This window comes from Cervus elaphus, chromosome 5 (genome assembly GCF_910594005.1).
Source record: "Cervus elaphus chromosome 5, mCerEla1.1, whole genome shotgun sequence".
In the NCBI taxonomy this organism is placed as follows: domain Eukaryota; kingdom Metazoa; phylum Chordata; class Mammalia; order Artiodactyla; family Cervidae; genus Cervus; species Cervus elaphus.
This window is the reverse complement of record NC_057819.1, coordinates 125,340,806-125,366,842: the sequence shown is the minus strand read 5'-3', so window position 1 is coordinate 125,366,842 and position 26,037 is coordinate 125,340,806. Positions and strand designations below refer to the sequence as shown.

The 26,037-nt window shown below is 48.0% G+C and overlaps 1 protein-coding gene across 6 annotated transcripts in view; it reads right to left on the bottom strand.

Annotated features, from left to right (window-relative positions):
- Window positions 1-26,037, bottom strand: part of CYTH1 (cytohesin 1) — a 72,954-nt gene that overhangs the window by 7,557 nt on the left and 39,360 nt on the right. For 3 of the 6 annotated variants that reach the window (XM_043905343.1, XM_043905341.1, XM_043905342.1), the window contains 9 exons: window positions 12,599-12,681; window positions 11,381-11,445; window positions 9,374-9,440; window positions 8,982-9,100; window positions 8,596-8,676; window positions 7,612-7,724; window positions 6,540-6,688; window positions 6,039-6,151; window positions 789-867 (listed from right to left, as the gene is read on the bottom strand). In XM_043905343.1, coding sequence (XP_043761278.1) covers window positions 789-867; window positions 6,039-6,151; window positions 6,540-6,688; window positions 7,612-7,724; window positions 8,596-8,676; window positions 8,982-9,100; window positions 9,374-9,440; window positions 11,381-11,445; window positions 12,599-12,681 — 869 coding nt within the window. Of the gene's footprint in view, window positions 1-788; window positions 868-6,038; window positions 6,152-6,539; window positions 6,689-7,611; window positions 7,725-8,595; window positions 8,677-8,981; window positions 9,101-9,373; window positions 9,441-11,380; window positions 11,446-12,598; window positions 12,682-20,833; window positions 21,166-26,037 lie in introns of those variants that run through there. The other 3 variants (XM_043905339.1, XM_043905340.1, XM_043905344.1) reach the window with 2 other exon arrangements.

Genomic DNA, 26,037 nt, shown 5'->3' with positions numbered 1-26,037 from the left:
GATGACCAGGGAACAGGGCAGAAACAAGAGCACCAGCTGAGGGGAGCCTGTCTGAGAGGGCTCCAATCTGGGGCCACCAACCTGCCAGGCCTCCTGGGGGCTCCTTTAGAGGGAGCTTCAGAAAAGGTTTTGCTGTACAATCTTTATGCTCATAGGTCTTGTTACAAACGGGACTTGTATGTAACAAGTATTTGTATTGTGTTACAATTTCATTCCCACTGAATAAAAAACCAACAAAATTTTCAATTTAAGTAAACATCAGTTTCTTAAAACTCCAGGTAGTCTCTAACTTTTCCCATTTCATTTCACTTTCTTTTCCTCTGTTACACATTGTGCCCTTTGGCTATTCCTTCTAAATCAAGTGCTTCAGTATTCCAGCTACCACAGATGCGCATTCTCCAAATCACAGTTACCTCTGTCTCCCTTTCAGTGGGGCCACAAACTCTCCCCTGGCCATGGATCCAAACTTATTAGCTGGGCTCCATGACCCCTTTCTAATGCCATGTATGACATTCTCTGCCACTGTCTCCCAGCCAGGCACCAGCTGTCCCAGTTGAGAGCTGGACATTGGCTCTGAACTATGGTTCCTGTGGCCACACACCGCACACCATGCCCAGGCCCCAGTTTTGAGATTCCTCTTAGCCCTTCCTCTTCACTTAAAACTCTTCTCCTGCCCCAAGAAGCAGCATCTGACCATCACCCCCACCTCCTCCAAACTTGTCTGATTAGAGCTGTTTTAACCACAAAGCCTGGCCCCCCCTCGTCCCAGCCGACCAGCAGGCGCTCACCGTCGTGTATTCAAAGTAGTAAAGGCAGTTGTCAGTCAGAATGAACCAGCGTCTTTTCCAGGTCTTTACCCTGCCACCTGCAGAGCAAAGAGAGATGTGTGTTGGATAGGAGTCCACTGGCCAGGGTGCGGGACGAGGAAGCGAGGACAGGGCGTCAGGAGGACACTGAGACCATGGCAGATTTACATCAGTTACGAGACACAGAGCCAAAACAGAAGCACCTTTCACAGTGTGAAAGTCTGTGGGTACAAGCAGAGCAAGCAAGTTGGGCGGCCCCCTGCAGATGACATCGGGACAGCAGATGAGCGCAGGGGCTGGGGAGGGAGCTGGGACAGCGATGAACCAGAGAAGCGTCAGCAGAAGCCCATGGATGCAGTGGAAATGGGGCACACAGAGGAGGGGAGAGGGTCAGCCCCCTGGCCACGCTACACTGCCGGTCCACCAGCCCAGGGTTTTGTCAGAAAAGGGCGGGAGAAGAACTGGGAAGTAAGACGTCTTAATCCCCTCACAATCAAATCCAGTGTTCCTGGAACAAGGAACCCACAGTCCTGCAGTTTCACCGTCCAGCCCACCTTGCTGATCGTAGTATGTTTCTACTCTGGCTTTTTTAGGTTTCTGGGCCTGTGTCCTAAATTCCCCCAGAGTCCTGGGTGGGACAAAGCAGGATTCCTGGAACAGGGAAGAATCCACTGGTAGGCTGAGGTACCTATTCAACTGTGGACTTCTCACCAGAAGCTTGAAACAAAAATAACTGGAGGAAGAAGCCATAGGCTAAGTGAGCTCTCACGGGTGGCGGTGAGCTGGTGAAGGCTCCCCTAGTCCTTTTAAATGTTCCTCAATCAAAGGAAACGTCAGAGTCATGACGTTATCATGAGATGATGTGAAGGAAGGGAAACTTTGCCATGACCTGGGTGAAGGAAGGCACACTCTGCTCCCAGTCTGACCCTGAGCACAGCCATTCTCCTCAACGCACACCAGGTCCAGGAAAAGTTTTCTGAATACGAACCAAATGAAAAGCCTTCACGTGGTAAGATACGCAGGCTGTCTCACAAACAACCTCGCGCTGCCCTGGACAGGAGGCGCTCTCTCTGCCAACGTAACCTATAGAGGGCACCGCTCCTCCGATCCTCACAGAAAACAAGGACCACAAGGTGTGAATCCAATGACCCCAGTCACGTTTCCTCGCTTGCCCCTCACCCCCAACAGATGAGCAGGGGCTTTAGAGCGAGTGTCTCCAGCTTCCAGGATGTGGCTGTGCCCTCACGCCTGGCTTCCTCAAAGGATCCGATTGCTGGAGCAATGCAAGTCCCGTCCCAGAAATAAAGGGTCCAGCACAGGTCCTGGCAGCAACTCTAAGGGCTGCCCGACTTTCGGGATCCTGGCACGGCTCTGCTTGGATGCCCAAGCTCTGAGAGGTGAAGCGACTGCTCGTGAACTGCGGAGGTTCTCAATGGCACAGACCTTGGTTGGGGAAGGAGGCTGGCCGTAAGCCAGCGCGTGCTACGCCCCCCACCCGCACCCCCTGTCCCGTGCTGGTGTCAAGCAAAGACTGACTCTCTCCCCCACATCGACTGCCAGCTTCTGTGAGCACGTGCTTCTGGCCCCTGAGGCCCTAGGGCATGAGTCAGGAAGACCATGGATGGAAATATGACATGCATGAGGAAATGGGAGAGGCTGGGCAGAACCAAAATAAATGAGGAGAAGGAAGACAAGGATATACTTAGAACTGGAGCTGATTTGCTGTGAAAAGGAAGCCCGCCCCCGTCAGCGTCTGAGGAAGTGGCTCTTCTGCCTCTTGGGCCTGCACCCCCACGCGGGGCCCCCCACACAGGACACCTCAGCCCACGCCCACTGCCGTGCGCTCCCCTCACAGGACCACCCCGGGGGCCCTCGGATCTTGGGAGGTTGTGGAAGAGGGATCAGATGCCAAAAGGAGGAAGACGGGAGGAAATCGAGGACAGAAAGCAAAGCTGGACAAAGCCTCTCCCTGGCAAAGAAAGCCTGGCTATTTCCCAACGACCTGCTGCGCTAACAAGCTCCTACCATGGAGCATTGCGTGGTCCCAGGGGCACATTCCATGTTGGAAGGAAAATAGACAAGAAAGAAGCAGACAGACTGATGCGCGCACCTAAGACAGTCCCTGAGGAACTCACAGGACCACTGCCCTGCCCACGGGCCTCCACCCCATAGATATAAAGGCCTGACTCTGGCTCCCCGGGAGTTGGGAGCCACCTGACAAGGCCCCAGAACGTTTTACAAACGTCAGTGTTGGGGCTGTTCTTTCCTGTGTGGCTCTGCTCAAGTAACAGACACCCAGGGACTCCTCATCTGGAAAACACGTGCCCCGAAACCAGCAAGGGGAGGGCAGACACCAGCGACATAACTAAGAGGCCAGTTTGGGGGTCTGAACGATGACTCCTTGATAAAGAGGGATAAAAACAAAACATAAAAAAACAGAGCCGAGGTTGTAATGCCCTCCCCCAAAACAGGAAATTAAACGGAAGGCCTTCAAGAAGGGGTTTTGGGGTTTTTGTCTTTTTTTTAAAACCTTACTTGGCCTCATTCTGAGTTTAAGAAACACCATTTCCCTTTTTCATGCAAAGGCAAATGTCCTACATTGTCTAATTTAATTCTTTTCCTAGTTTGCTTCTCTGGTCATCGGAGGTGTGTCAGAAGCACACGGCCGTGGGAGTCACTTCCTTCTCCTCCTCCTCTTCTCCACTTGAGAAATCTCGAAAATGCATGGGTGTCAATTTGGATCAACAATATAGCATCTGCCTGACCAATAAAGTCCAAGAGAGAATTCAGTGACTGCTTTGCTTGCTTTTAAAAACCCACTCTTACTGCGTTTTCTTACACTACTGCCCTCAGGAAAGTTCAAATTATTCCACATCTGGGCCCAGCTGTTGGACACACCGTGCACCACCCCTACCAGAGAAAGATGAAAATCCCTCCGCACCCCAAGCCTGACCAGTTCCCGAGGGACTGTATGGTAAGTTAGAAGCAGCATTAACACTACCACCAGCAATTAAAAAACAAAATAACCAAAAAATAACAAAATAAGAAAACGCTGCAGCGATTACAGTGGCCTGGGCAGAGCGAGCGAGCAGGGTTGAGGGGATTACATACCTCCTGGAGTTTGGGGCAAGGAAAAGGAGAGCCAAAATCATGGAAACATACAAATGAGGGAGAAAAGAAAATTAAAACAAAGAAATTAAACCCGACTCCTTAATTTTAAGGTGCACTGTATTAGTCATTCATGTCTGCCTGGGCGGGGGATGGGGACATAAAAACAGTCACAGGGCAAATGCTGCTGCCTGGCGTGGGAATAAGGGGCCTGCCTCATCTGCCACGTCCTACCTGGTAAAGGCAAGACCCGAGGCACCACCCAAATCCTGGCCCCAAAGATACCACCAATCAGTTCTCATCAAGCTGACATTTATTACTATATCCAGAATCCAGAGCAAACACAGTGAAGATTACTTTGGGAGAAATTAAATGTCTCTCTTTGGATGGCTACTCCTATTTAAAGTGTGAAAATGCACACTCACAAGCCTGTGAATACATATGTACATATGTGTATACACAAGAATACACATTCTTACAGTTATATGCATACACAGACATACACATACAACTAGACGGCCGGAAGGCCCGCCTTCCGTGGCACACACACAAACAGGGGTGATTCTAAGTGTGCTACGGTGAAAACACGACAGGAAGAGTTTAGGAGGGTTTGGTGGAGGTTCAGAAAAAGTAATGCCATGACCTAAAAATGAGTTTCACATTTAGTTAAATTTTTTTCTTTTTTAAAAATATGGGATGCCTCATGAATTTACATGTCATCATGGTGTAAGAACCAAGATAATCTTCGTACTGCTCTAAATTTAGTATCTGGGCTGTCAAAGCTAACACTTAGTATTAGCATTTAAACAAATCTCACTGGAGGGGAAAGCAAACCCAAACTTGGATATACTTCTTACATTTCTAGCAGGTTTCCTTTTAACTCTGTCCAAGTACTTGGCAATCAGGATGCAGAGCAGAGTGGCTGCCACTGGGATAAGTAATTTTAGAGCCTTGACTTCAAAGATTCTACTGGCTTAAATATATATGGTATGCTGACCAATTTGAGAGACATTAAAAACTCCGATCAGTGAGGTGGTGCTTTAAGGAGAATTTATGAATTAAGTCATTATGTATAAACACAAGGACTTAGGATTTTAAAAGAGTATACAAATTCTCCTGAACGAGACAAAAATTGAAGGTTCCATTTCAGCACTTCCCAGATGTGTCAGTAACAGCCTAGAATGTAATAAGGACTCCTAATCTCACTGGGACCTACAGCTGGAATGGTGACAGGAGGATCATTCCAATGACACCTCCTGAGAACGCGGGAACCCACACATCAAAAGGCCAAGGCAAAAAACCCCCAGAGGAATGTACTCTCTCAGTGGCCAAAAAATTAGCATCATTATGTCTGGGGGTTCTCTCTGCGTGCTGAAACTGTCAATGAAACAGTCACAGGTACATGTGCGTAAAAACCTACTGCTCCTTTTGTTCACTCCTGTCCCTCTGATGGCAGATCATGACCACACATCTCAGCAATACCAGCTCACTTTTGGCAGAGGGAAGGGGAGCAACTTTTAGTTTTTCTGAATGAACAAAATCATTAATGTGGCTGATTTGGATTGGAAAGGAGGGGGGGAAAAAAACCAGCGCCCGAGAATGAGTAAGAGTGCCGTGGATTGCGCTGCAGCCAGGGCCCTGGGTTTGCCATGCACGCTGCCTGTGGGGAGCCAGATGCAGAAGGAAGTGATGATGCACTGGGGGTGGGGGAGGCGGGAGCACTGGGCACAAACTTGTGATGGGAAGTAGAGAGATGGGCACAGCTGGCCACCCTCCCAGTGGTCAGGGGGGCTGGGAAGGGAAAAGGACGAGGTCCTCGGGGAACCGCCTTGAAACGAACCCTCCTCAATCCACCCCAGAGAGGTAGCATGGAGCGCAAACACCCGTGGGCAATATTCATGTGGGCAAGTCTGTCCCAGGAGTCTGTGTGTCCCGTGGGGCACTGGCCGTGCATTCACTGTCTCTCGGGAGGCACTTCTGTCAGAACAGTAGGAACTCATACCACAGTCTCTCCTTAGCGCCTCCTGTACCAAACCCCCCTTCCCCACACTGCACATGCGGCTGTGCACACGCACATCCTTTCTAAGCTTCTGTGAGGAGCCCTGACCCAGAGGGCATCACTTACCAAGCTTCAATAGCCAGCCTTCTCGGTCTGGGTTGAAAAAAGTGTGGGTGAGGTCATTCCCATCGTCTTCGGGGATTTTAAAGGGTTCATTTTTTATGCTCTCATACAGGTTCTGGAAGAAAAGACGACGTTGCCCGTCTCCGACCCTAGAAACACCTCTCCCCCGCCCTTGCCCGTCACTGGTGCAATGAGCATCACTGCGTGCCCTGCACTGGTGGCACGAGAGCCCTCTGCCTTCAGGACCCAGAGACAAAAGGAACAGGGGCCTAACCGGCGGGCAGGAAAGGGGAAGACCAGCCCAACCTCCACGTGAGCCTCAGTCTCAGAGCTATAAATCGCTTTCCCCCACTGACTGCTCACTGGGCCTGCTATCAGTTTCTTAATGCAATTCATATAGCTGAGTGGATGGGCCGAGCAGACACCGGATTGACCCCACGTCCCTCCTGTCCCCTCCATCAGCATCGCCTGAGCCCGTGGCCTTGAAGGAGAGCTGAGCTCACCCGGAGCAGCTCCTCAGGCAGGTCTCCCCCATCATTGATGCCTCGATTCATGGCGATGAACCTCTCCACGGTGGGCTTATCTTTGACATTGGGGTTATGCAGGCTGGTGTTCAACATGATGATGGCAAATGAGAGGACATAACAAGTGTCTAAAAGGAAAAAACAAAATCCAGTCAGAAACATCCCACCATAAAGAACAAGAAACGCCAGGTGAGACTGAGATTACAAAGCAGTGCCCTCAAGGGTAAGCCAAACCCACACGTCTGGGCACACTCCAACTGCGAAGGGCAAGGCACGGGAAAGAATGTAAAGCGCTCAAGATGTAAAAGTGTTTCATTTTTCTCAGCTTGTAAAAGAAGAACATGTACAGAGAAGCACAATATATGAAAAAGAACATATAAACTACCTACAATCCCACTACCTAGGAATAACTTATTTTGCTTTCTTACATAAATGTGCCTACACGTAATGTATCACAAAATGTACCTCAGAGGTTTGACAGAAAACAGCAAAATTCTGTAAAGTGATTATCCTTCTATTAAAAAATAAATAAATTAAAAAAAAAAATGTACCTCAGAGATACAGACTGTAACATAATTAGAATTACAACAGATACATAGTTTTGAGGTCTGCTTTTGGCTAATCTTATTAGCATTTTTCCATGTCAATAAAGCCTCTTTATAAAAACATAAATTTTAACAGTTGTACACTGTTTTTTTGCCAAGGCAAAAAAAACCCAGAGGAATGTACTCTCTCAGTGGCCAAAAAATTAGCATCATTATGTCTGGGGGTTCTCTCTGCGTGCTGAAACTGTCAATGAAACAGTCACAGGTACATGTGCGTAAATGTACGCACTTACTTAGATGCCTACTACCTTACTGGCAGACTTTGGATAGTTTCCAACTTTTTACTATTATAAATACCATTTATTTATTTATTTTATTATAAATACCATTTAAAGTGATGTCCTTAGGCAGGAACCTAATCCCTCTGGTTTTAGGAACAACCCAGTACCTAGAAGAGAAGCTGGCAGGCGCTGCCGACCGCAGGAGGGGACGCCCCTCGTGCTCACCTGTGGACTGGAACACCCCGTGGTTGCACTGACAATAGCGCTGGGCGAACGCCTCCATCATCCGGTCAATCTTCTGCGCCTCTCCCGGCAGCCGGAAGCTCCACAGGAACTGCCTGGGGGGGAAGACAGGGTGTGTTACCGGACTGGGGAGAAAACCTGTTTGTGAAAGGTTTCTGCAGTGAAGGGAGATGGCGGGGCCTTCAGCCTTCTGTCAGATGGAGGCTAACCACTCCACATCTCTGTCCTCTCAACAGGAGGGAATGTATTTATGAAAAGAAAAAAAAGAAAAAGATTTTCCTATTCAAAAGAATGGTTCAGCTCTTCAGACGGATACATAAGAACTCAAATTAAAAGAACTCCAATTTCCAGAAAGAAAAAAAAAAAGACATAGCAGGAAAAGAGATTTTCTATCAAAGCAGTCACTACTGAGGCTCAGGCCCTTTAAGTCAGAGACCCATGGCCAACAGCTTTAATTCTGGATTTTTTTCATCTATCTAAACAACAACACAAAACATGATATTATTCACACTTAAACAGCAATGAAAATACCAAATTACAATTTCTCAAAAAGCACAAGGGGACTATATTTAGCAAAAAAAAAAAAATTAATGTTGACTTTTTTCCTTCTAAAATGAAGGGCACACTACCTATTTCCTGTTTCAGGGCAAGAAATTTAAAGGATTTTCTGAAGTGAAATTGGGAAAGATTCAAAGGGGAAATATTCATCAATTTCCAATGATAAAGATCTGAGGAAGAGTTTTGCAAATTTTGCTTTCAATTTAATCCCCTTTAACCATCCAATCATTTCAATCATAGATACTCAAATCACCACCCAAGGTACAATTTCACTACAACGCCAGGTTGTGCAGGACCCACGGTGTCGCAAAGAGTCGGACACGACCAAGCTGAACTGAAGTGTGCAGGACAGATCTACAACCAGAGACCCGTCTCCCTCAACAAGGTAGTGGCTGCGAACACACTCACCGTAAGGCCTGGACAAGGTTGAGATCAGTGAACTCATGCAGCTCCACAAACGCATGAAGAACCTGGATGTTAAACTCGTCTCTAGCAAGAGAAACAAAAGATACGGGGTTAGGGAGAGCAGAAGTCAGACAATGACGCTGAGAATCCAGGGTCGTGCAGACCCCCAGTCAGGCTGCCTCCCAGGCTGAGCGCTGAGACCGCCCACAGCCCAAGAAGCAGCCAAATGTCAAATGAAAGATCTGCAGCCCTCTGTGCACTGGCTGAACACAGGACAGCAGCTGCTGAACACCTCCACCTGCCCGGGACAAAGCTCGGGGCGTCTTGGAGTTTGTTTCTCTAGGTAACTGCTGACTAACCTCTACTGCAGGGGTCCCCGGAAGTCTTACCTCTCCCCCAGGTAGTCGCCAATGGCTGTTTTGTTGAGCCCTTCACCTTTATACAAGAACTGGGCAATGTCTTCACAGGTGTTCTTCAGCAGATCATTCTCTATTAAGAACTGGATCCCCTGGAAAGGCAGCAAAGATGTCAATAGTGCTTCAGACGCCAGGAACACCCAGAAAGGAGGTGGGGGCACAGGAAGAATGGGTGCGGGTGCTCCGCACACAGAGTAAGTATACAGTGAGTACATCCTATGTTCTGCAGGAGGCAGGGCTCATGACATGAGCTGCACTCCACCAAAGGGAGGGAGGCTGTCTCAAATGCCCCCGGTTCCCGCTGACAATGTGGAAACCCCCACTTTACAGACTACAGGCTCTGGCTGCTGTCTTTTGTCACTTACTTTTTTAGGATCCATGTTGAATTTTTTTCTGCCCATGGCTACCTGTTTGTTCCTCTGCATATTTTTCCTGTAAAACAACCATCACAGCCATTTAAGTATTCTCGGTGATTGGGAATTTTTGAAAGACTGACATAACTCCCACATGTGTCACTGAAGTGCACTGATTTCTGAGATTTATCCAGGAAAGCTCAGGCACACTTGGGTCTAACTATGGAAGGTCAACTGAAATCCTGACCTTGGTCCTAGGCGCCTTTGTTTCTTCTACTACAATGGGTTTCTTTTTTTTCCATTTCATTTTTGAAACTTTATTGAGGTATAATTTACATATCATATAACATACCCATTTTGAGTGCACATCTGAACAATGTTTAATAAGTTTACTGAGTTGGGCAACTATCACCATAATCCAGTTTTACAGTATTGTCATAGTTACATATTAACTATGTAAATTAATAGCTCATGAAATCATCTGTTCATCTGTTGGGGGACGTTAAAGCTAATTCCAGTTTTGGGCTATTTTAAATAAGAACGCTATAGATGTCCTCATGTGTGTGGGCATGTTCTCCTTTCTCCTGAGTAAATACCTGGGAGCTGAACTGCTGGGCACAGCAGGGGTATACGGTCAACATTAGGAGGAACTGCCAGTCGGTTATCCCCAATGTTTACACTGCTTGTTCTCACCAGCTCTCGGCAACACGAGGCACCACCTGTCTGTTTAACTCTGGCCGTTCTAGTGGGTGTAAAGTGGCATCTCCTCATGACTCATGATACTGAGCATTTTTCACGTGTCTATTATACACGTAAAAGCGTTCACGTTTTTTTTTTTGCCTGCTTTTTAGTCAAGTTGTCTTGTTATTAGTGAGTTTTATATGTTCTTTTTATATAAATTCCAGATACAAGTCTTTTTTCAAATACAGGTAATGCAGATATTTTCCCCTTGTCTGTAGCCTGCCTATTCATTTCCTTTTTGAAAAATTTATTTGGCTGTGCTGAGTCTTGGTTGCAGCACACAGGATCTTCATTGTGGCATGTGGGATCTAGTTGCCTGACCAGGGATCAAACCCAGGCCCACTGCATTGGGAGTGCAGAGTCTTAGCCCCTGGACCACCAGGGAAGTCCCTATTCACTTCTTTTAAGAGTACCCTTTGTAAGAGCAGAAATGGTAAATTCTAACAAACACCAATTCGTCCATTTCTTTGAAGCTGCAAATTTTTTTTTTTTAGTGGCAAGTAAGAAAGCTGTAATTCAGAACTGGCAAAGCAGAGACTGGACATGATGAGCTGGCTGGTTTCTGCCGGACATGCAGCTTCACTAATCCATATGACCCTGCTCACACAAGTTTAAAATAACAAAACCCAACGGTCTCCTGAAGCTAGACGGGGAGACTTAGGCTTAGAAAAATACAGACATGCAGTGAATTAGAAACAGCCCATTTACAACATTAAGCAGTTAGAAAACGGTCTGGGAACCCCATTCAAAATTAAACTCTCAAAGCAACTAACATTTCATGTAGTTAAAGGAAAAAAAGAACCAGCAGACACGCCTTGGCACTTTGTGCTACAATCTCACTTCTACGTTCTCTTAAGTGTTAGGGAGGCACAAGCAAGCTTGCAGTGATGCCTAGACACAACTGGCCTCCAGCCTTCTGGAGCTGCATCAGCAGCATCCGTTAAGCTTTTCCTTTACCCAAAGCGAAAAACGGAAACTCTAAAATAGGAACCCAGTGGATATGAGAAGAGAAGAAATAGTTCACACAACAATTTAAAGGCAGTTTAAGATTTTGGGGGACCTGCCAAGTTCTCCAGTTCAGCCTTTCCAAAAACATTCAAAAGCCTTCACATTCAGGAGTCCCTGCGCGGAAGGCAGAAAGTATGGCTACACACGTGCTTGCTCAGAAAAGAAGGAAGAAGACGCACTTTCTCCTTAAATACACGACATGGGCACAATTCCAGGCTGGCGCTTAGCGATGCCACAACCACAAAACCACCCAGAAAAGGACAGACTCACCTCTCTTCTGTGGACCCCAGGTTTTCAATTTCATTAGCTACTTCTGCTATCTCATCCTTCAGCCTCTGCAAAACACAGTCCAGAATTACCAGGAGGAAGATATAGATCAGATTAAAATCACCAAAATCAAAAGAAAATAAAAATAAAAAATAAAATCGCCAAAATCTCCTATAACTCCCTTGACCAAAAAGTAAAACAGAGCAAACCAAATAAAGACAACACCGCCCCAAAACCTAAAAATTTTTGGAAAATTCATCTGTTCAACAAATGTTTCTTGAGTTCCTACCAGACTGTAATCATTCTAGGGAATACAAAGAAGAAAAAGATAACAACCTGACCTCAAGGAGTTTACAGTCTAGGAAAGAAGTTTACAATCATTTACACTATGTAAAATATGTATTTTCCATTGGAAAACAGCTGCCTGGCCAGTCTGTCACAGTGTATCTGCAGCTCACTGAAAGGGGGACAAACCAGTCCCCCAGGCACCCCACTGCCCAGCCAGCAGTGCCCGGACTGGGTCAACACTGCCGCCAAGCGGCCAGCAAGGGAACGCTACTCCTGGCTATGCCTTCCTCCTCCTGCCCCATCTAACAAACAGGTCTGCAGAGTGGACAGCGTTCACTGCTGGGGTGGACGGGACTTTGAGTGAAGAACTGCTACGCTTTTCCAGCATTCACCAGTGAGGCAGGACTCAAAGAACTACGTAACAGCAAAGTACGCTCACACCAACACGGGAGCAGACCCAGTCCTTCCTCGACACGATGAAGCTTGGGGTTACAGGGTGTGCCCCCTCCCTTCCCTGCTCTTGGGCTTCCAAATCTTTTATAGAGAATTCTAAAAGAAACGGCTTCCCCAAGGCCTAAAATAATCCAACTAATGGCAACCTATCAAGAGGTGTTTTTACTCCTATCTAAGGTTCAAAGAACCCAAATTCTCTCTCTAGAATTGCCCTGCCAGAAAATAGCCACTAGGACGTGGATGTGGGTCTGCTTAGCCTGAAGCCTGGGTTCAAGTCGCAGTCAGGAGACCTGGGGTCACTCTAGCCTTACAGCCGACCAGCTGGGTGCAGCTCACAGAGCACTCCCCCACTTAGAGGTTCCATTCTTCCTTGTTGAGAAAAGCTGGTTGTCAATTTCTGCACCTGGTCCGAAATGTGGTGAGAGCAAGTCAGAAGGTGTCATGAGAAGACACCTGGTCAAGGAGCTGCCCAGCTCCTACCTGGATGTCGGCCAGCAGCTCCTGCTTTCTCCGCCGAATGTTCTCCAGCTCCTGGCGCTCCTCTGCAGTCAGGTCACTGGGAACTACAAAAAAAGGAGGGAAAGGTTACTAAGAAAGCTTTTACCTTACCAAAAATAAATACAATTTGGAGACCACAAAAGGACAAAGATACCACAGAAGAGGCGAGAAGCATGTGTCGGAAGTGACCGACTGCTGGGGAGACTCTGGCTCTCATTCACCATCAGGTTGCCCAAAGTTAGAAAGGACCATGGATCACAGCTCTGATAAAGGACAGCTGTCACCAAAAAAAAAAAAAAAAAAAAACCCAAGAGAAAAGGCTGCCTGTGGTGAGATGAGGTTGGCTAGGAATGAAAGAGGAGGACCATTAATCAGGGCCCAGCCATTTCCATCCCACAGGCTGGGGGGCTCAGGCCCCTGGTTAACCAGTCTCTCCGGGTCTCTGCTCCCTCACTGAATCCCACCCTGACATGGGATGATGTCTAGGACCCCAGCAGGGAGGGGGAGGTAATTGCAAAGCAACATGAATGACAGTTTTGTGCCATTTCTGGAGTGGGGAGGCTAGTATGTACAGAGAAAAAGATCTAGAAGGATACATCCCCAAATTGAAACAATGCTCAACTCTGGGGATGGGGTTATGGGGACTTTTCTCTCTGTTTTTTTGAACATTTTTGAATAATGTTTTAGAACGCGCTTATCATCAGAACAGTTACTGCAGGCATCCATCTTTCGCGCAGGCGCCAAAGTGAGAACTGCTCCATGTGACATGGTGGCCATGGGCCACGTGTGGGTAGTAAGCACTTGAAATGTGACTAGCCCGGTTCGAGATGTGCGGTGTATGTAAAAGACACACCAGACTGTACAAAAAAGTAACATATTTCTTTAATACTATTTTATATTGATCACACATTGAAATAACTTGGTACACAAAATACAGTATTTTAACTGCGCTTGCAGGGGCTACTAGAGAGGAACGCTGCCCTTGTGGCTCATGTGACATTTCTGCTGCGCAACACAGAGGAATGGCTCGGCTTCAAAGTGCGGTCAGGGTGCACGACTCACCATCCGTGCTGCTGAAACTGAACCTACTGCACTCAGAGAGCAGTTCTTCTCCCCGAATGTTTCATACAAATCGTGCAAGACAGCAGAAGAGGGTAGAAATGAGAGACCACCACGATTCAGTCTCAGCACAGGTTAGTTAGCTATATTAGAGTCTCAGCTGACTTCTCCCTTTTAATCCAGTTTTCCCCCACCCTTTCATAGAATATTGTCTTTCAAACTTCAAGACCCACAATTAAGAAAGGCATTTGACTTCATGACCCAATCTGTCCCAAACACAACAGTAACAAAACAATACCCTCATCATGTGAAATCCATTGACATTTCCTACTGTTTTAGTTTTCCTAACAGTAGCTTTAGCCCATGAAATTGGTTTCATAGCCTAATAAATGCACTGCAGTTTGAAACACACTCCAGTACACTAAAGGCTGGAAGACACAGCCACCTAGAGATCCCAACAGACCACCTAAATGCAGCCCAGGCCTTCCACGTGAGGCTTCAACTGTGTCTCTGGGAAGCCAGGGTGAGCATTCCAACGGCTATGTCGGGAGAAAGTTAACTAACAACAGCTTAGCTGTAGTTTGAGCAAAAACCACGCTGAGAAACAACACAAATTCTACTGATTCACACCCCATTCTAGAGAAAAGCAAGCCTAAAGGGAGTTTATTCTGCTTTTTCTGGACTTCACAAACCAGAAAAATTTCTAGTCCATGAAGATGAGAAGTTCTCTTTAAGAAACTTTTTTAAGAAAATTTTTTGAGGTTCTAAAAGACAAAGATTCATTCCAATATAACATGGTTTTGAGAATCTGAGGCAATAGCTCATCTCTTTAACAGCTATTCCACGGGGGAATGAACAACCAGGCTTTGACTGTGAACCAGAGATGGCCTCATCAGATCACCAATGAGTCTCGCCCCCATCAGAGGCAGGACTACAGTCCCCATAACAAGGTACATTTAAAGCAGAACCATGATAAGAAAAATCTGTATCTCAAGACTTAGGGTACCCTAAGAAGTCAAATTTTATTGTTCCAAACTGGAAACTCTCAGTGGTGGCTTCCTTTTCAGAATCTGAGCACTTGGCTATTCTGGGTTAGCCTTCACACAGGACAGTTTTTCTGGAAGGTCACGAAAGAATAAATAGGAAAGAGCTGGAGTGTTCACGATGGAAGAAGGCATCGCTGGGTCTCCTCTCAGCAGAATAACAAGGCAGCTGGAAACAGGAAAAACAGAGGATAGAGGGCATCAGGGTACAAGCCACAGGCCAAGGGGAGGCACAGAAGGAGAGGCATGACCCTGGTGCTGGGAACAGCTCCCAGGAAAGATGATCAGCGCGCACTCTGGTCTTGGGCAGCGCTAGTGGAGCACACACAGAGGCTCATCCAGGCTCCACAACAAAAGCTGTGTAATCAGCTGTCAACTTGTTGAGTTCGGGAAAGCGTGGACAGAGGCTAGAGGGCTGGAGGAGGGCAGGGAGCACACGAAGGGCAAGCAGGGTCCCTGTGTTTCCTCCTACAAAGGGGCAGGAGGCACTCATGAAAGACCACAGACAGAAATCAAGGTTGTGAATGTGTGTGTGAAAATCTCAAAGATGAAAATTAAGCAACCACACATCTGTGCTAACCTATCAGACAGGGAGAGAGTGAAGAAAAAGAATGCTGCTAGTGAAGGAAATCAGGAGAGAGTCTTTGATAAAATAATCAGCAGGACAAGAATATTAATACAGACCTGGCAGCACCTACCAGAAGATCAAAAGTCAGAAAAAGTTAATTCTGAGTGACTGCTTCTGGGAAGGGTGTGTCTGGGAATGGAGAGAGATGGGGAACATAAGCTCCTGAATATCTGCTTTAAAAAATACAGCTAGGTACAACTGGATTTTTTTTTTTTTAATGAAAAGTAAAAATGTTAATCTATGGTTATGAGAAAAGATAGGCCTCCTATGTCCTGGTAGTAAGATGGAAGGTGTTCTAGCCCATGTGCAGCTAGAACCAGCAAGACATTCAACCACATTTACTTTGAAACAGTCTCCTGACACTAACCCCATGATTTCTAAATCACTTCTCCATTCTACATCTAGTCCCCCTCAAATCACAATACTGCTTCCTTTATGGGTCAATAAATCACCTAATAACTTACCAAAAAAAGAGAAGCAGATTTAGATCTCATTTTTCTAGTGGAATTTTGTTCTGAGATGAGAAAAAAAAATCCAATATTTTAACAAATGTATTTTCATTTGATTAAACTTATCAATGCAACACCAAATCTTCAATTCAAGCCTTCATTCTCATATTGCCCATGAAGAAAAAAAAATTCACAGAAAAATGCTTAATTTCATTTAACAGCATGAAGAATCAAAACTATGTCTGGAGAGGTGAAGGAGAGAGGGGTCCCAAGGATCCTGGCTGGCATCTCCAGGACCCTAACAAGCCACCACCAGGAGAGAAACAGCTGGTACTCAGAACCCACCACATCCACCCCGAGATTCTAAGGAAGTGGCATGGGCACCTGGCAAAGGCATCTATCTGCCCAGGCCCGGGCTTTCCTGCGTAGCCACTGGGGTTAAACTGTAAAATATCTGCTGATGGGCCAGATGGCAGAGCAACAAACAACTCCTCCCTCCCCCGACTGCCACGTGCTGCAGCCACACTTCTGTGCCAGGGAGGCAGCTAAGCCCTCTTCTCCTGAAAAGAATGGCAGCGAGGGAGGCAGCGGCCCGCGCGGAAAGGACACAGAGCAGAGGGCCCGGAGGCCTCGGGAACTCATGCCTGCAAAGGTTAATTTACAAGGTGTCCTGCTTCCAGCACGGGGACCATTCCAGCAGCAGCCCCTCACCATTCCCTTGCAAGGCCCCAATTTAATGAAGGGGATTAAAGAGCCTACAACAACAAGGGACCATTGTACTCAGCTGTGAATAGGAAAGCCACACAAGGGGACCTTCTATTTATTTCTTTATTTAAATGTTGCTCTGCAGATTTAACCAGCAGAAACCCAGAGCTGCAATGTGCTCCATCCAGCGCATACAAAGGAGGCTGTCTTAAAGGGACAGTGCCCTCCTTCCGGGCTGAGGACAGGTAGAAATGCATAGGGTGGCATTGCTAGGTTCAGCTTCTCCAGCCCCAGAGGCCACAGGCAGGTGCCCAGAGACCTACTGTGGAGTCCAGCTGAAAAGAGAGATCTACTGAGAGCGGTTTCTGCTCAACAAGAATACAGGCCAAGAGGGACCATGCTTGCTCTCTGTCCCCGCTCCCCAGGAGTGACGTACATCAAAGTGTTGAAGGTGCGCTTTAGGGCCCAGACACAGCTCCCTGAGAGGCTCTAGCTACACCAGGTCCCACTGCCTAGATTTAAATTTGCCTTACCTTCTCCACCATAATCATCGACCATCGTCCTTATATATAGCCCCTGCCTTTCAGTGATGACAAGGGGCCAGATTTAAACCAGCACAGCAGGGTAACATTTTAAAAGGCAGGTCAAGAGTCAGAAGGCCCTCCCATTCCCCACATGTGGAGAGGGTAGACAGACAGGTCTGGCCCCCATGCGGCCCAGGAGGGTGCCGCTGTGCAGATGGGCTTCCAGCCCTCCAGAGCCTGCACCACGGGGCCCTGCTAAGCAAGGGTGGATGGACCCTTTCCAGGCTGGAGTTTCATGAAACTGAAAACACACAGGGCCTCAGAAACCCCCTGCCCGCCTGAAGCCACAGCAGCCGGATCAAGGATGCCGATTAGCAGATGCAAAAACTATTGTACACAGAATGGATAAGCAACAAGGTCCTACTGTAGAAACAGGGAACTATATTCAATATATTGTGATAAACCATAATGAGTATGAAAGAGAATATGCGTGTATATATATACACAAATATATATATATATATGAATCACTCTACTGTATACCAGAAATTAATACAACACTGTAAATCAACTATACATAAATTACTTTTTTAAAGAAAGAAAGGTAAATTAAGCACTGGACCTTCCTGTACCCTCTCCAGAAACTGTTACCAGCTCCAGAGGGAACACAAGCTACTTACAAACAGCTTTTGGGCTTAAGAGCACAAATCTGGGAAGCTGCCCATGGACTGAAGGCGTTGTGTCTACTGCCTCCAGAGACAAAGATCAAAGAGCCTGCCGTGTGGCGAGTGCTGGTCACACACTGTGCCCTTCCTGACTCAGCCTGTGCAGATCCTCTGGTCAGATCACTTCCTCTGCCCCGCCCTGGACTAAGTCACCTAGTCTCCCAGGTGATCCCAGCACCTTCCAGTGTGAAAAAATTCTAAAGACTAGAAAAAACTCAGGCTTTGGGTGACACACAGTCAGCAAACTTTCACAAAACTCTCAGTTCTATGCTGACATTAGAAATACACAAGGTCAGATATTCTCGACAGGGATAAGAAAACAACCAAAATTCACAGGGTCCTTAAGAACAGGTAACGTAGAGATGAGTGAAACAGAAAGATACAATGAATAAGGGGCTTCGCTGACAGCCTCACACTTAAGAGACAGACCTCAGGGTGTTGTCAGACCAGAGGACACAGAAGGACGAGGCAAAGGGATGTGACTGAAACCGGAGACCTGGGGACACACACGTGGCCAACTGGGTGCTGACCTGATCACCTCACGACTTTACAGAAAGCCTCCCAACCTTGGGGAACAATTCCTTTTCCCTCCAGAAGTCAAATCTATAGCAACCTTTTGTAAAATTTAATACCATATTATTCTGCCTTGAAAAGGAATGAAATTCTGACACGTGCTACAGGATGAAGGAACCCAGAAGACATTACACTCAGTGAAATAAGCCAGCCACAACAGGATCAATCCTGGACGATTCCACTTACATGAGGTACCCAGAGAAGCCAAATTCACAGAGACAGAAAGTGGAACAGTGGGTGTCTGGGGGAGGGGAGAACGGGAGCGAAAATTCAACAGGGACAGAGTTTCAGTTTCACCATCCATAGAGATGGATAATGGTGATGGTTGTACAACTATGTGAATGAATGAACTTAATGCTACTGAACTGTACACTTAAAATGGTAAATTTTATGTTACGTATATTTTACTACAATTAAAAATAAATTAAACAAAAATTTTAATAGCAATATACTGAATTCCTGATTTCTGCTAAGCTCAGTCCCTTTCCTCAGAAGTTATGATCTGACTTTTGTATAAAGCACTGTAAAAGAAGTGTCTCACCATCAATTTACAGCCTATGCTATGCTTAGTCGCTCAGTCATGTCCGACTCTTTGCAACCCCATGGACTATAGCCTGCTAGGCTCCTCTGTCCATGGGGATTCTCCAGGCAATAATACTGGAGTGGTTTGCCATGCCCTCCTCCAGGGGATCTTCCCAACCCAGGGATCAAACCCAGGTCTCCCACATTGCGGGCGGATTCTTTACTGTCTGAGCCACCAGGCAAGCAATTTACAGCCTAAGTGTCTAAAAGAATGTAGACACACCAACAGGACCAAAAGGAATTAAATTGGCATGTGCTAGCATAACTGACATTCAACATCAAAGGTGAAAGGTGCCTTCCAGCAAATTACCAATGTGAATATTTACTCGTGTAGCTTAAATTCTTTCCACATAAAAACCACTCAGTCTCCCACCCAGAAGTAAGTATATTAAATATTTTCCTCCTGTAGTCTGCATCTTTAAGGAAAACTTTGTTCCTATATCTATCTTACAGACATCTCATCTAACCACTAACCTAAAAATTCAGGCCTCCTTAACTGAGATGAGACACTGCCCAGGAGTTGAGGTAGGGGGCACCTGAGTGGGGCTTCACTGACCAGTGTGGTTCTGTGACCTGGGAAAAACCACCATCTCTCCCTGCCTTGGTTTCTTTAAGCAGGAATGGGCATGTCAGCATCCTCGCCCTTCCCAGTAAGAGGGTGTCTATTAAACAGCTCCATAAACTGCCTCATGAAAGCAAAGCACTTTATCATCCTACCTTACTTAGAGAAGGAATGGACACGTTTTATCTAATAAAAAGGAAAACTTGAAGACAGGTTTGGTAATCAAAGGGAAATGAGGTCAAATTTCAAGGTAGTAAAAGAGACAAAGTCATAAAATTTTATCCTAAAAGTGTGGTTTAGAAAAATAAAGTTAACATCTACTTTCAATAAAAGCTGAAAACTAGAAAACAGTCATTGAAGACCCTCAAGCTCCTTCTAAAACCTGGCAGTGGTAATACGTGGTTCAGCCGGACTTCTGCAGCAGTTTCTTCCCCGTGCTCACACTTTCAAATCTCTGTCTCCAAGGCTGTTTCTGAAAGGGTCTCATGGACTGAAAGCAGAGTTGGAGCCAGCTTGACAGGGAGAACCATGCTCCACCTCTGGCTTCTCGAGAAAGGAGCCCTCCACTCTCAGGGCAAGCCTGGGAGCTCCCGTCCCAGCAGACAAACCCCACCGTCGTCAGTGCCCTTCTCCTCCCTCCCAGGCAGAGCAAGCACTGCCCCTCCCCAGGCCAGCTGCCATCTGGGCACTGCACAGCTGTGCCACCACACCCCTTCCCTCCAAAACAGAGGCTCGGCGGGGACCCGAGGCACCCAGCTCAGTTCCCTCTGCCTTTACTCACCTTCCTAAAACCTACGTGCACGCTGGCCCTTTGTAAAACCCTGAGTATTTCTGCAGACTGAAACATTCCCCCTCAGCCTGACAGCTGGAACAGACTCCTGGCAGCAAAATAAACAAGGGACTCCAGCTCCTCTTCTATGTGCATTTTTGGGAAGAGGGCTACTCATACCAGGGGAAGGTTCCCAAGTTTTTGATGAGTAAAATAAAAACTCCAGGGGTGGGTTGGGAGGGGGATCTCTCAGAATTTGCCCCTCTGCTTTCTGTCCTTTTTTTAACCTCATCTGAGCAGGACCATACAAATTGGTTATTAGCTTATTCCTTAATCTGGGGCCTAGAAGAAACCACACTGAAGGCTGAAACCTCTATTAGAAGCTACTGGAGAAAAAAAAAAAGAAACCCTAGAACGAGAGAGCAGAATGCGAAACCACACGACAGACATGCAGAGAAGCAGCGCTGCACACATCAGGCTTGCCTGGCTCTGGGGTGGGAGAGGCCGGCAGCGGCGCATAGTAATAACAGGGATTCGCGCTGCACAGGAGGAAGCTCCACACGGTGGGCTCGCCCGCGCCACCCACCCGGCCTCTTACCCGGGGCGAGTCCCCTCTCCGGTGGCCCCAGGATCCCGGCAGCCCTGGGGCAGCGACGTCAACGCCCCAGCAAGTGGCAGCTGTCCGCTTCAGAGGCCATGGTGGCCCGGCACCGCGACCCCCCAGTCCCAGGCCCCCGGCAGCCCCCCCAGCGCCGGGTGGAGGCAGGGACGGAGCCCGCGCGGCATGTGCGCCCGCACTGCCCGGGCAGAGGCGGCAGCCAGGCGGGGACACAAAAGCTGAGGAGAAAGCCGGGTGCGGAGGAGGGCGATCCTGGTGGGGAAGGCTGGCGTGGTTGGAGATGGCCGCGGAGCTATCGCCAGGCGTACACTTGGAGCGTGTGCTCAGTCCTCCAGGCTTATTTCCATGAATGCAATTACAGCGCCCCGCCCACCGCGCCCCCACTCGAGGCCTCCGAGGGGGAGGGGATGCGCCACGAGCCTTTGCTCACAGACTGCAGCGGCTTTTTTCTCCCCCTTGGAAGCAAAAGGCTGATGGTGGCTTCCCCGGGAGGATGTTAACCCTTACTTAAGGTACCTCTCCTTCCTGAGTGGATAAACAGGAGGGTAGGATCTAGAATGCAGGCTATTCTGTCACCCTCAGCAGAAGGCCACCTCCCTTCTCCCCCTACCCCCTGACTCGCACCCCACCAACAGCGTCAGCAGGCAGGGATGCTGACCCCGCTGCTCCAACATCCTCCCCACCCAGGCCCCACCCCTTCTGGTCCTCTGCAGCCCTAAGCCCCCTGTCTGCAGGTGACCTGCTCCAGCCTTTTACTAAAACCGCTTGCCTCCTACTCAGGCCACAAGCACCAGAGGCTCCAACCCAGCGTGCCAGTACACACTGGTTAGGGCAAGTGGCAGGTGGGTCTAGGACAATACTGTAAGACGGCTGGTGACAAGAAACGTCACTACAGCCTGAGAGGAGTGGCTGTCCCCCTCGAGGTGTGAGGATCACCAAGGGCATTGGCAGACACACATCGGGGACCTCAGGCCCCAGACCTGGGGTCTGGAGGCTCAGGCCCCGTGTTAAAGCAGAACACGGGGTGACTGCAGGCTGTGTCTGCTGACTCCTCTGGGAAGCACTGCCTTTGACTAATAAGGGAAGAGACCTAAGGATTAAGACAAGTGCCAAATACATGAGGAGAAAAAGAGAAAATAAACTACTACACTAGATGAAGTTCTCCGATCTTGGGACTACTGATGTTTGGGGGCTCCTTCTGTGTGGGAGGGTGTCCTGTGCCTTAGAGCACATTTAACTGCACCCTGGCCTCCACCCACTGGATGCCCGCAGCAGCATCCCACCCTACCCCCTGAGAGGACAGCCCCACAGGCTTCCAGATATGCCAAATCCCCTGCAGGGTCAAACCACCCTGCCTAAGAACCACTGCTCCAGACACACAACAAAAAAAGGAAAAAAACTAAAAATCCCACACTCTGGCCTGCCTTCCAGTGCTCCGTCCTCAGGAAACTGCTGACAGACGGCTGATAGACGGCTCCCTCCCGCCACTACACTAATGTGGGTTCCATTCTCTGAGGTTTCTTCATCACCAGGACAGGGTCACCAGACTTGACCAACACTTGGGCTTTGCAGGCCCAGCCTGTCTTTAAAGAAACAGTCACAGTATGAAAAGTTTTATTTTTGTGTCATAAGAGTTCTCATCTAAAAGAATCATACCAAATCTATGAGAAACAAACCCTAAAATTATGAAATCTCTGTTTAAAGCTACAAAGGAAGACAAGTTTTCAACAAACATACCAGCTGAGAATCCCTACTAGATACTGGGTCTGGTAAGCAATCACACACAACCTATCTCTGTTTCCTTCTTGTTGTTCAGAGGCTCATCCTCCCTAGCCATCAAGATCACCTCTTCCAGGAAGAACTCCCTCAGTTCACACAAAAGAACCATCACTAAGGCCTTCTTCATCCATATGGTCTCCTCTGAACGTGTTTGTATCACGAAGTTTAACACCTGGTTGGACACTGTCCTGTTCGCGGGGGCGGGGGGTTCTGTCCATGAAATGAAGCTCTTGCCTTCCAGTAAAATATCATAAATATTCTCACAGCACTCTGCACAGTCCTAAGGGCTACATCCCCCTTTTTGAAGTAACATCAAAATAGGCACACATACCCTCCAGGGGTTTAAAGGGCCCAGTAGGTGGATCCTGACATCACTTCCTGTGCACAGCTCGGTCATAAGGCACAGGCTCGGTGTGGCTTGTCCTGAACCCACCAGCTACAACTGAGCGACACAGGATCCACTGCTGGGGCTGGACTTGCAACGTGTAAACTGGCAAAGACCTCAACATGTCTCCAGGCCAGACTCGCTGGCAGCAAAGCCTACACCACAGTCAATTCTCTGCACAAACAGTATGATCCGAGGAAGCAAGGAGACAAGAAGTGACAGGGAAAAGCTACCGACAGGAAGTCTGCAGTGTGGCTCACCTCATATCTACAGACAGATCTCAAATAAACAGCCCCAAAATCAAGTTTATGAAATCACAGCAATGACTGGAGAAAAAGACTGGGCACTGGGTAGTAATCTCAGGAAATCTACCAACAGGGAAAATAAAAGCTTTAAAAAATTACTTTCTCAGATTCATACTCCAACAATCTTTTGGGGAAAAAATGGTTACCACCCATAAACTAGGTGGTCTATTAGTTACTGTAGAAGATACAGAAAGACACAGGTTTACCCCCAAAGAGCTTCCACGTTACCGCTCCCTTTAAAGAAAAAGAGTCGAGCAGCATAAGGGCCAACGGAACACTGGTAACAGGTGCTGTGGGGTCAGCAACAGCAAAGCCGGCAAAGCCGGTTGTCCCAGGAGGCCTCACGGGAGCTGAGGCCGGGCCAGCGGGGAGAGGGCACATGAGGCTGGGGACAAAGGCCAAACGGGGATACAGAACAAACTGGAAACTCCTGGGAAAGCCGCACGAGTCAGAAATGGTGTCCTCTGAGTCTGGCCTGGAGACATCTGACTAGTGTCTCGGTGTCCTCTGAGTCTGGCCTGGAGACAACATCTGACTGTTGTAGGACAGGCGGTGAGGTAGAGTCACAGGGGGTGTCGGGGCACCAGGAGAGAAGGATGGGCAGCATTTCTGGGGTGACCAGGGAGAAGTGACAGGGACACAGGGCATTCATCTAAGGCAGGGAAACTTCAGCTCAGGAGTGGGAGCACAGAACTAAGTGTCTTCTGCCCCCTGACAGCTCAGAGCTTCCACAGCCACCCACCTGCACTTAATTCCACAGACAACTCCTGAGAGGGAATGAATCAGTGTCTTTCAAATCATCAACATCACAAACTTGCTAATCCATCCCCAAGCCCCACATCCTCTGGGCAAAGGCCCCAGGCCAGCCTCCACCAGGCAGAGCCCTGGGCGTCTAAGCACTCCCACCTCCCCTGCTTCTGCAAAACAGGAAACTCAGGCATGGAGTTTTCAACCATTCTACTCCATTCCTTCTGCTTTAAAATGCTGAGTTACTCTTTAGTAAAAGCTAGGAGCATAAATGCTTCTTCAAAGAAGCCAAGACTGGCTTCTGTTCCCGCTCTGAGAAGGGTCGGAAGCAGTTGAGAGGGTAGCAGTTCCCAACTCTAACCTCAGACTAGAAAAAGCTGGCTCCTGGTGCCAGACATCAACCCTTCTCAGAGCTGCCCGAGGTCCAGAGAAGGTTCTCCAGGTTTGAGAGAAGCCTGAGAGGAGCTGGAGGCACCAACCCAGGCCCCCACTCTCTGGGTCCCAGCAGCCCTGAGTCCGTTCACAGGCAGCCCGCCTTCCAGATGGGGGCCTGATCCCAGCCGCAGCACGGGGACTCATCCCTGCCGGGGCTACTCTCGGGGTCCTCTCCCTCCGGCCCTTGGCAGACAGCGCGGCAGGGCGGCGGGGGGCTGGGAGACTGCAGGCAGGGAGGGAGGAGGGGAGGAGGCGGGAGGCGGGCAGCTCTGCCCATGGAGACCCAGGGTCGCTCAGTGCCCCTCCGCCGCCAGCTCTGGGAGGCAGGCTGACCCGGGAGAGGGCATGGGCCTCCTCCGTCTAATACAAACAGATCCTCCCTCGATTCTACCCCCCAAGACCAGCAAATTCCCTGCAAGCTAGCGTGATTACCACGGTGGAGGAAGCCACCAAGAAAACGAGAATGCTCAGCACAGGCAGGAGGACCCCAGGGCGGGAAGGCGGTCCTCAGTTTGCACATCAGTTTCTAAAAATACTATTTACATTACGAACAAGAGTTTTACAGGAAGTGTGATGGATAAAACAATATTAAAGTTCACATGGAAAATGCATATGTGAATAGCACAGGCAACTATGAAGAGGAAGAAGGGTAATGTGAGAGAGCTGCTGCCAGAGATTAAAGTGCGGCGGTGGCGGCTAAGTCGCTTCAGTCCTGTCCGACTCTGTGTGACCCCATAGACGGCAGCCCACCAGGCTCCCCCGTCCCTGGGATTCTCCAGGCAAGAACACTGGAGTGGGTTGCCATTTCCTTCTCCAAGAGATTAAAGTGAGGTGTCAATAATTTGAAATTTCAGCAATAGAGAAGGAAAACAGCAGAAAGGAAACTCAAGAAATACTGAAACACTTCAAGTCATGAAGTCTCATAAAGAAAGTACTTTTAAAAGATACAAAAATATAAAGAAAAATAGGATTATTCAGTCAATGGTGGTACGGCAATTAGCTACCCATTTGAGGGAAAGCTAGCTGAATGCCTACCTCATTTATATCAGAATAAATTCTAGCTGAATCAAAGATTTTAATATAAAAAAAAGAAACCACAGAAATTCTAGAATAAAGCACAGATTAATGTGGTCATAATCTCAGAATCTGTTCAATTTGCTATAATAAAATGAAAGGCTTCTGAATGGAAAATAAAGTTCTATGAGCTAAAAGGTAAACAACCAGGACAACAAATGTACAAAATCTATCACAGAGGGCTAACTTCTTTCCACAAGGAGAGCACCATACGGAGCAGTAAGACAAAGATAGACACGAGCCGTGAAGGACATAAAAGGCAGGTTACCGAAACACAATGGCCAGACATGAAGGACGGACGCTTCAACTCTCCGTTAAAGCATGGATGCCACACCGCTTCCCGAGAGCCTGGCAGAAACAAGTGTCTGCCAAGGGCACGAGGGTCCAGGCTCTGCTGGGGAAGCGTAGAGGGCGTAAACTTTGCGCAATACTTCTCCATTCAGCAACTGCATTTAAGA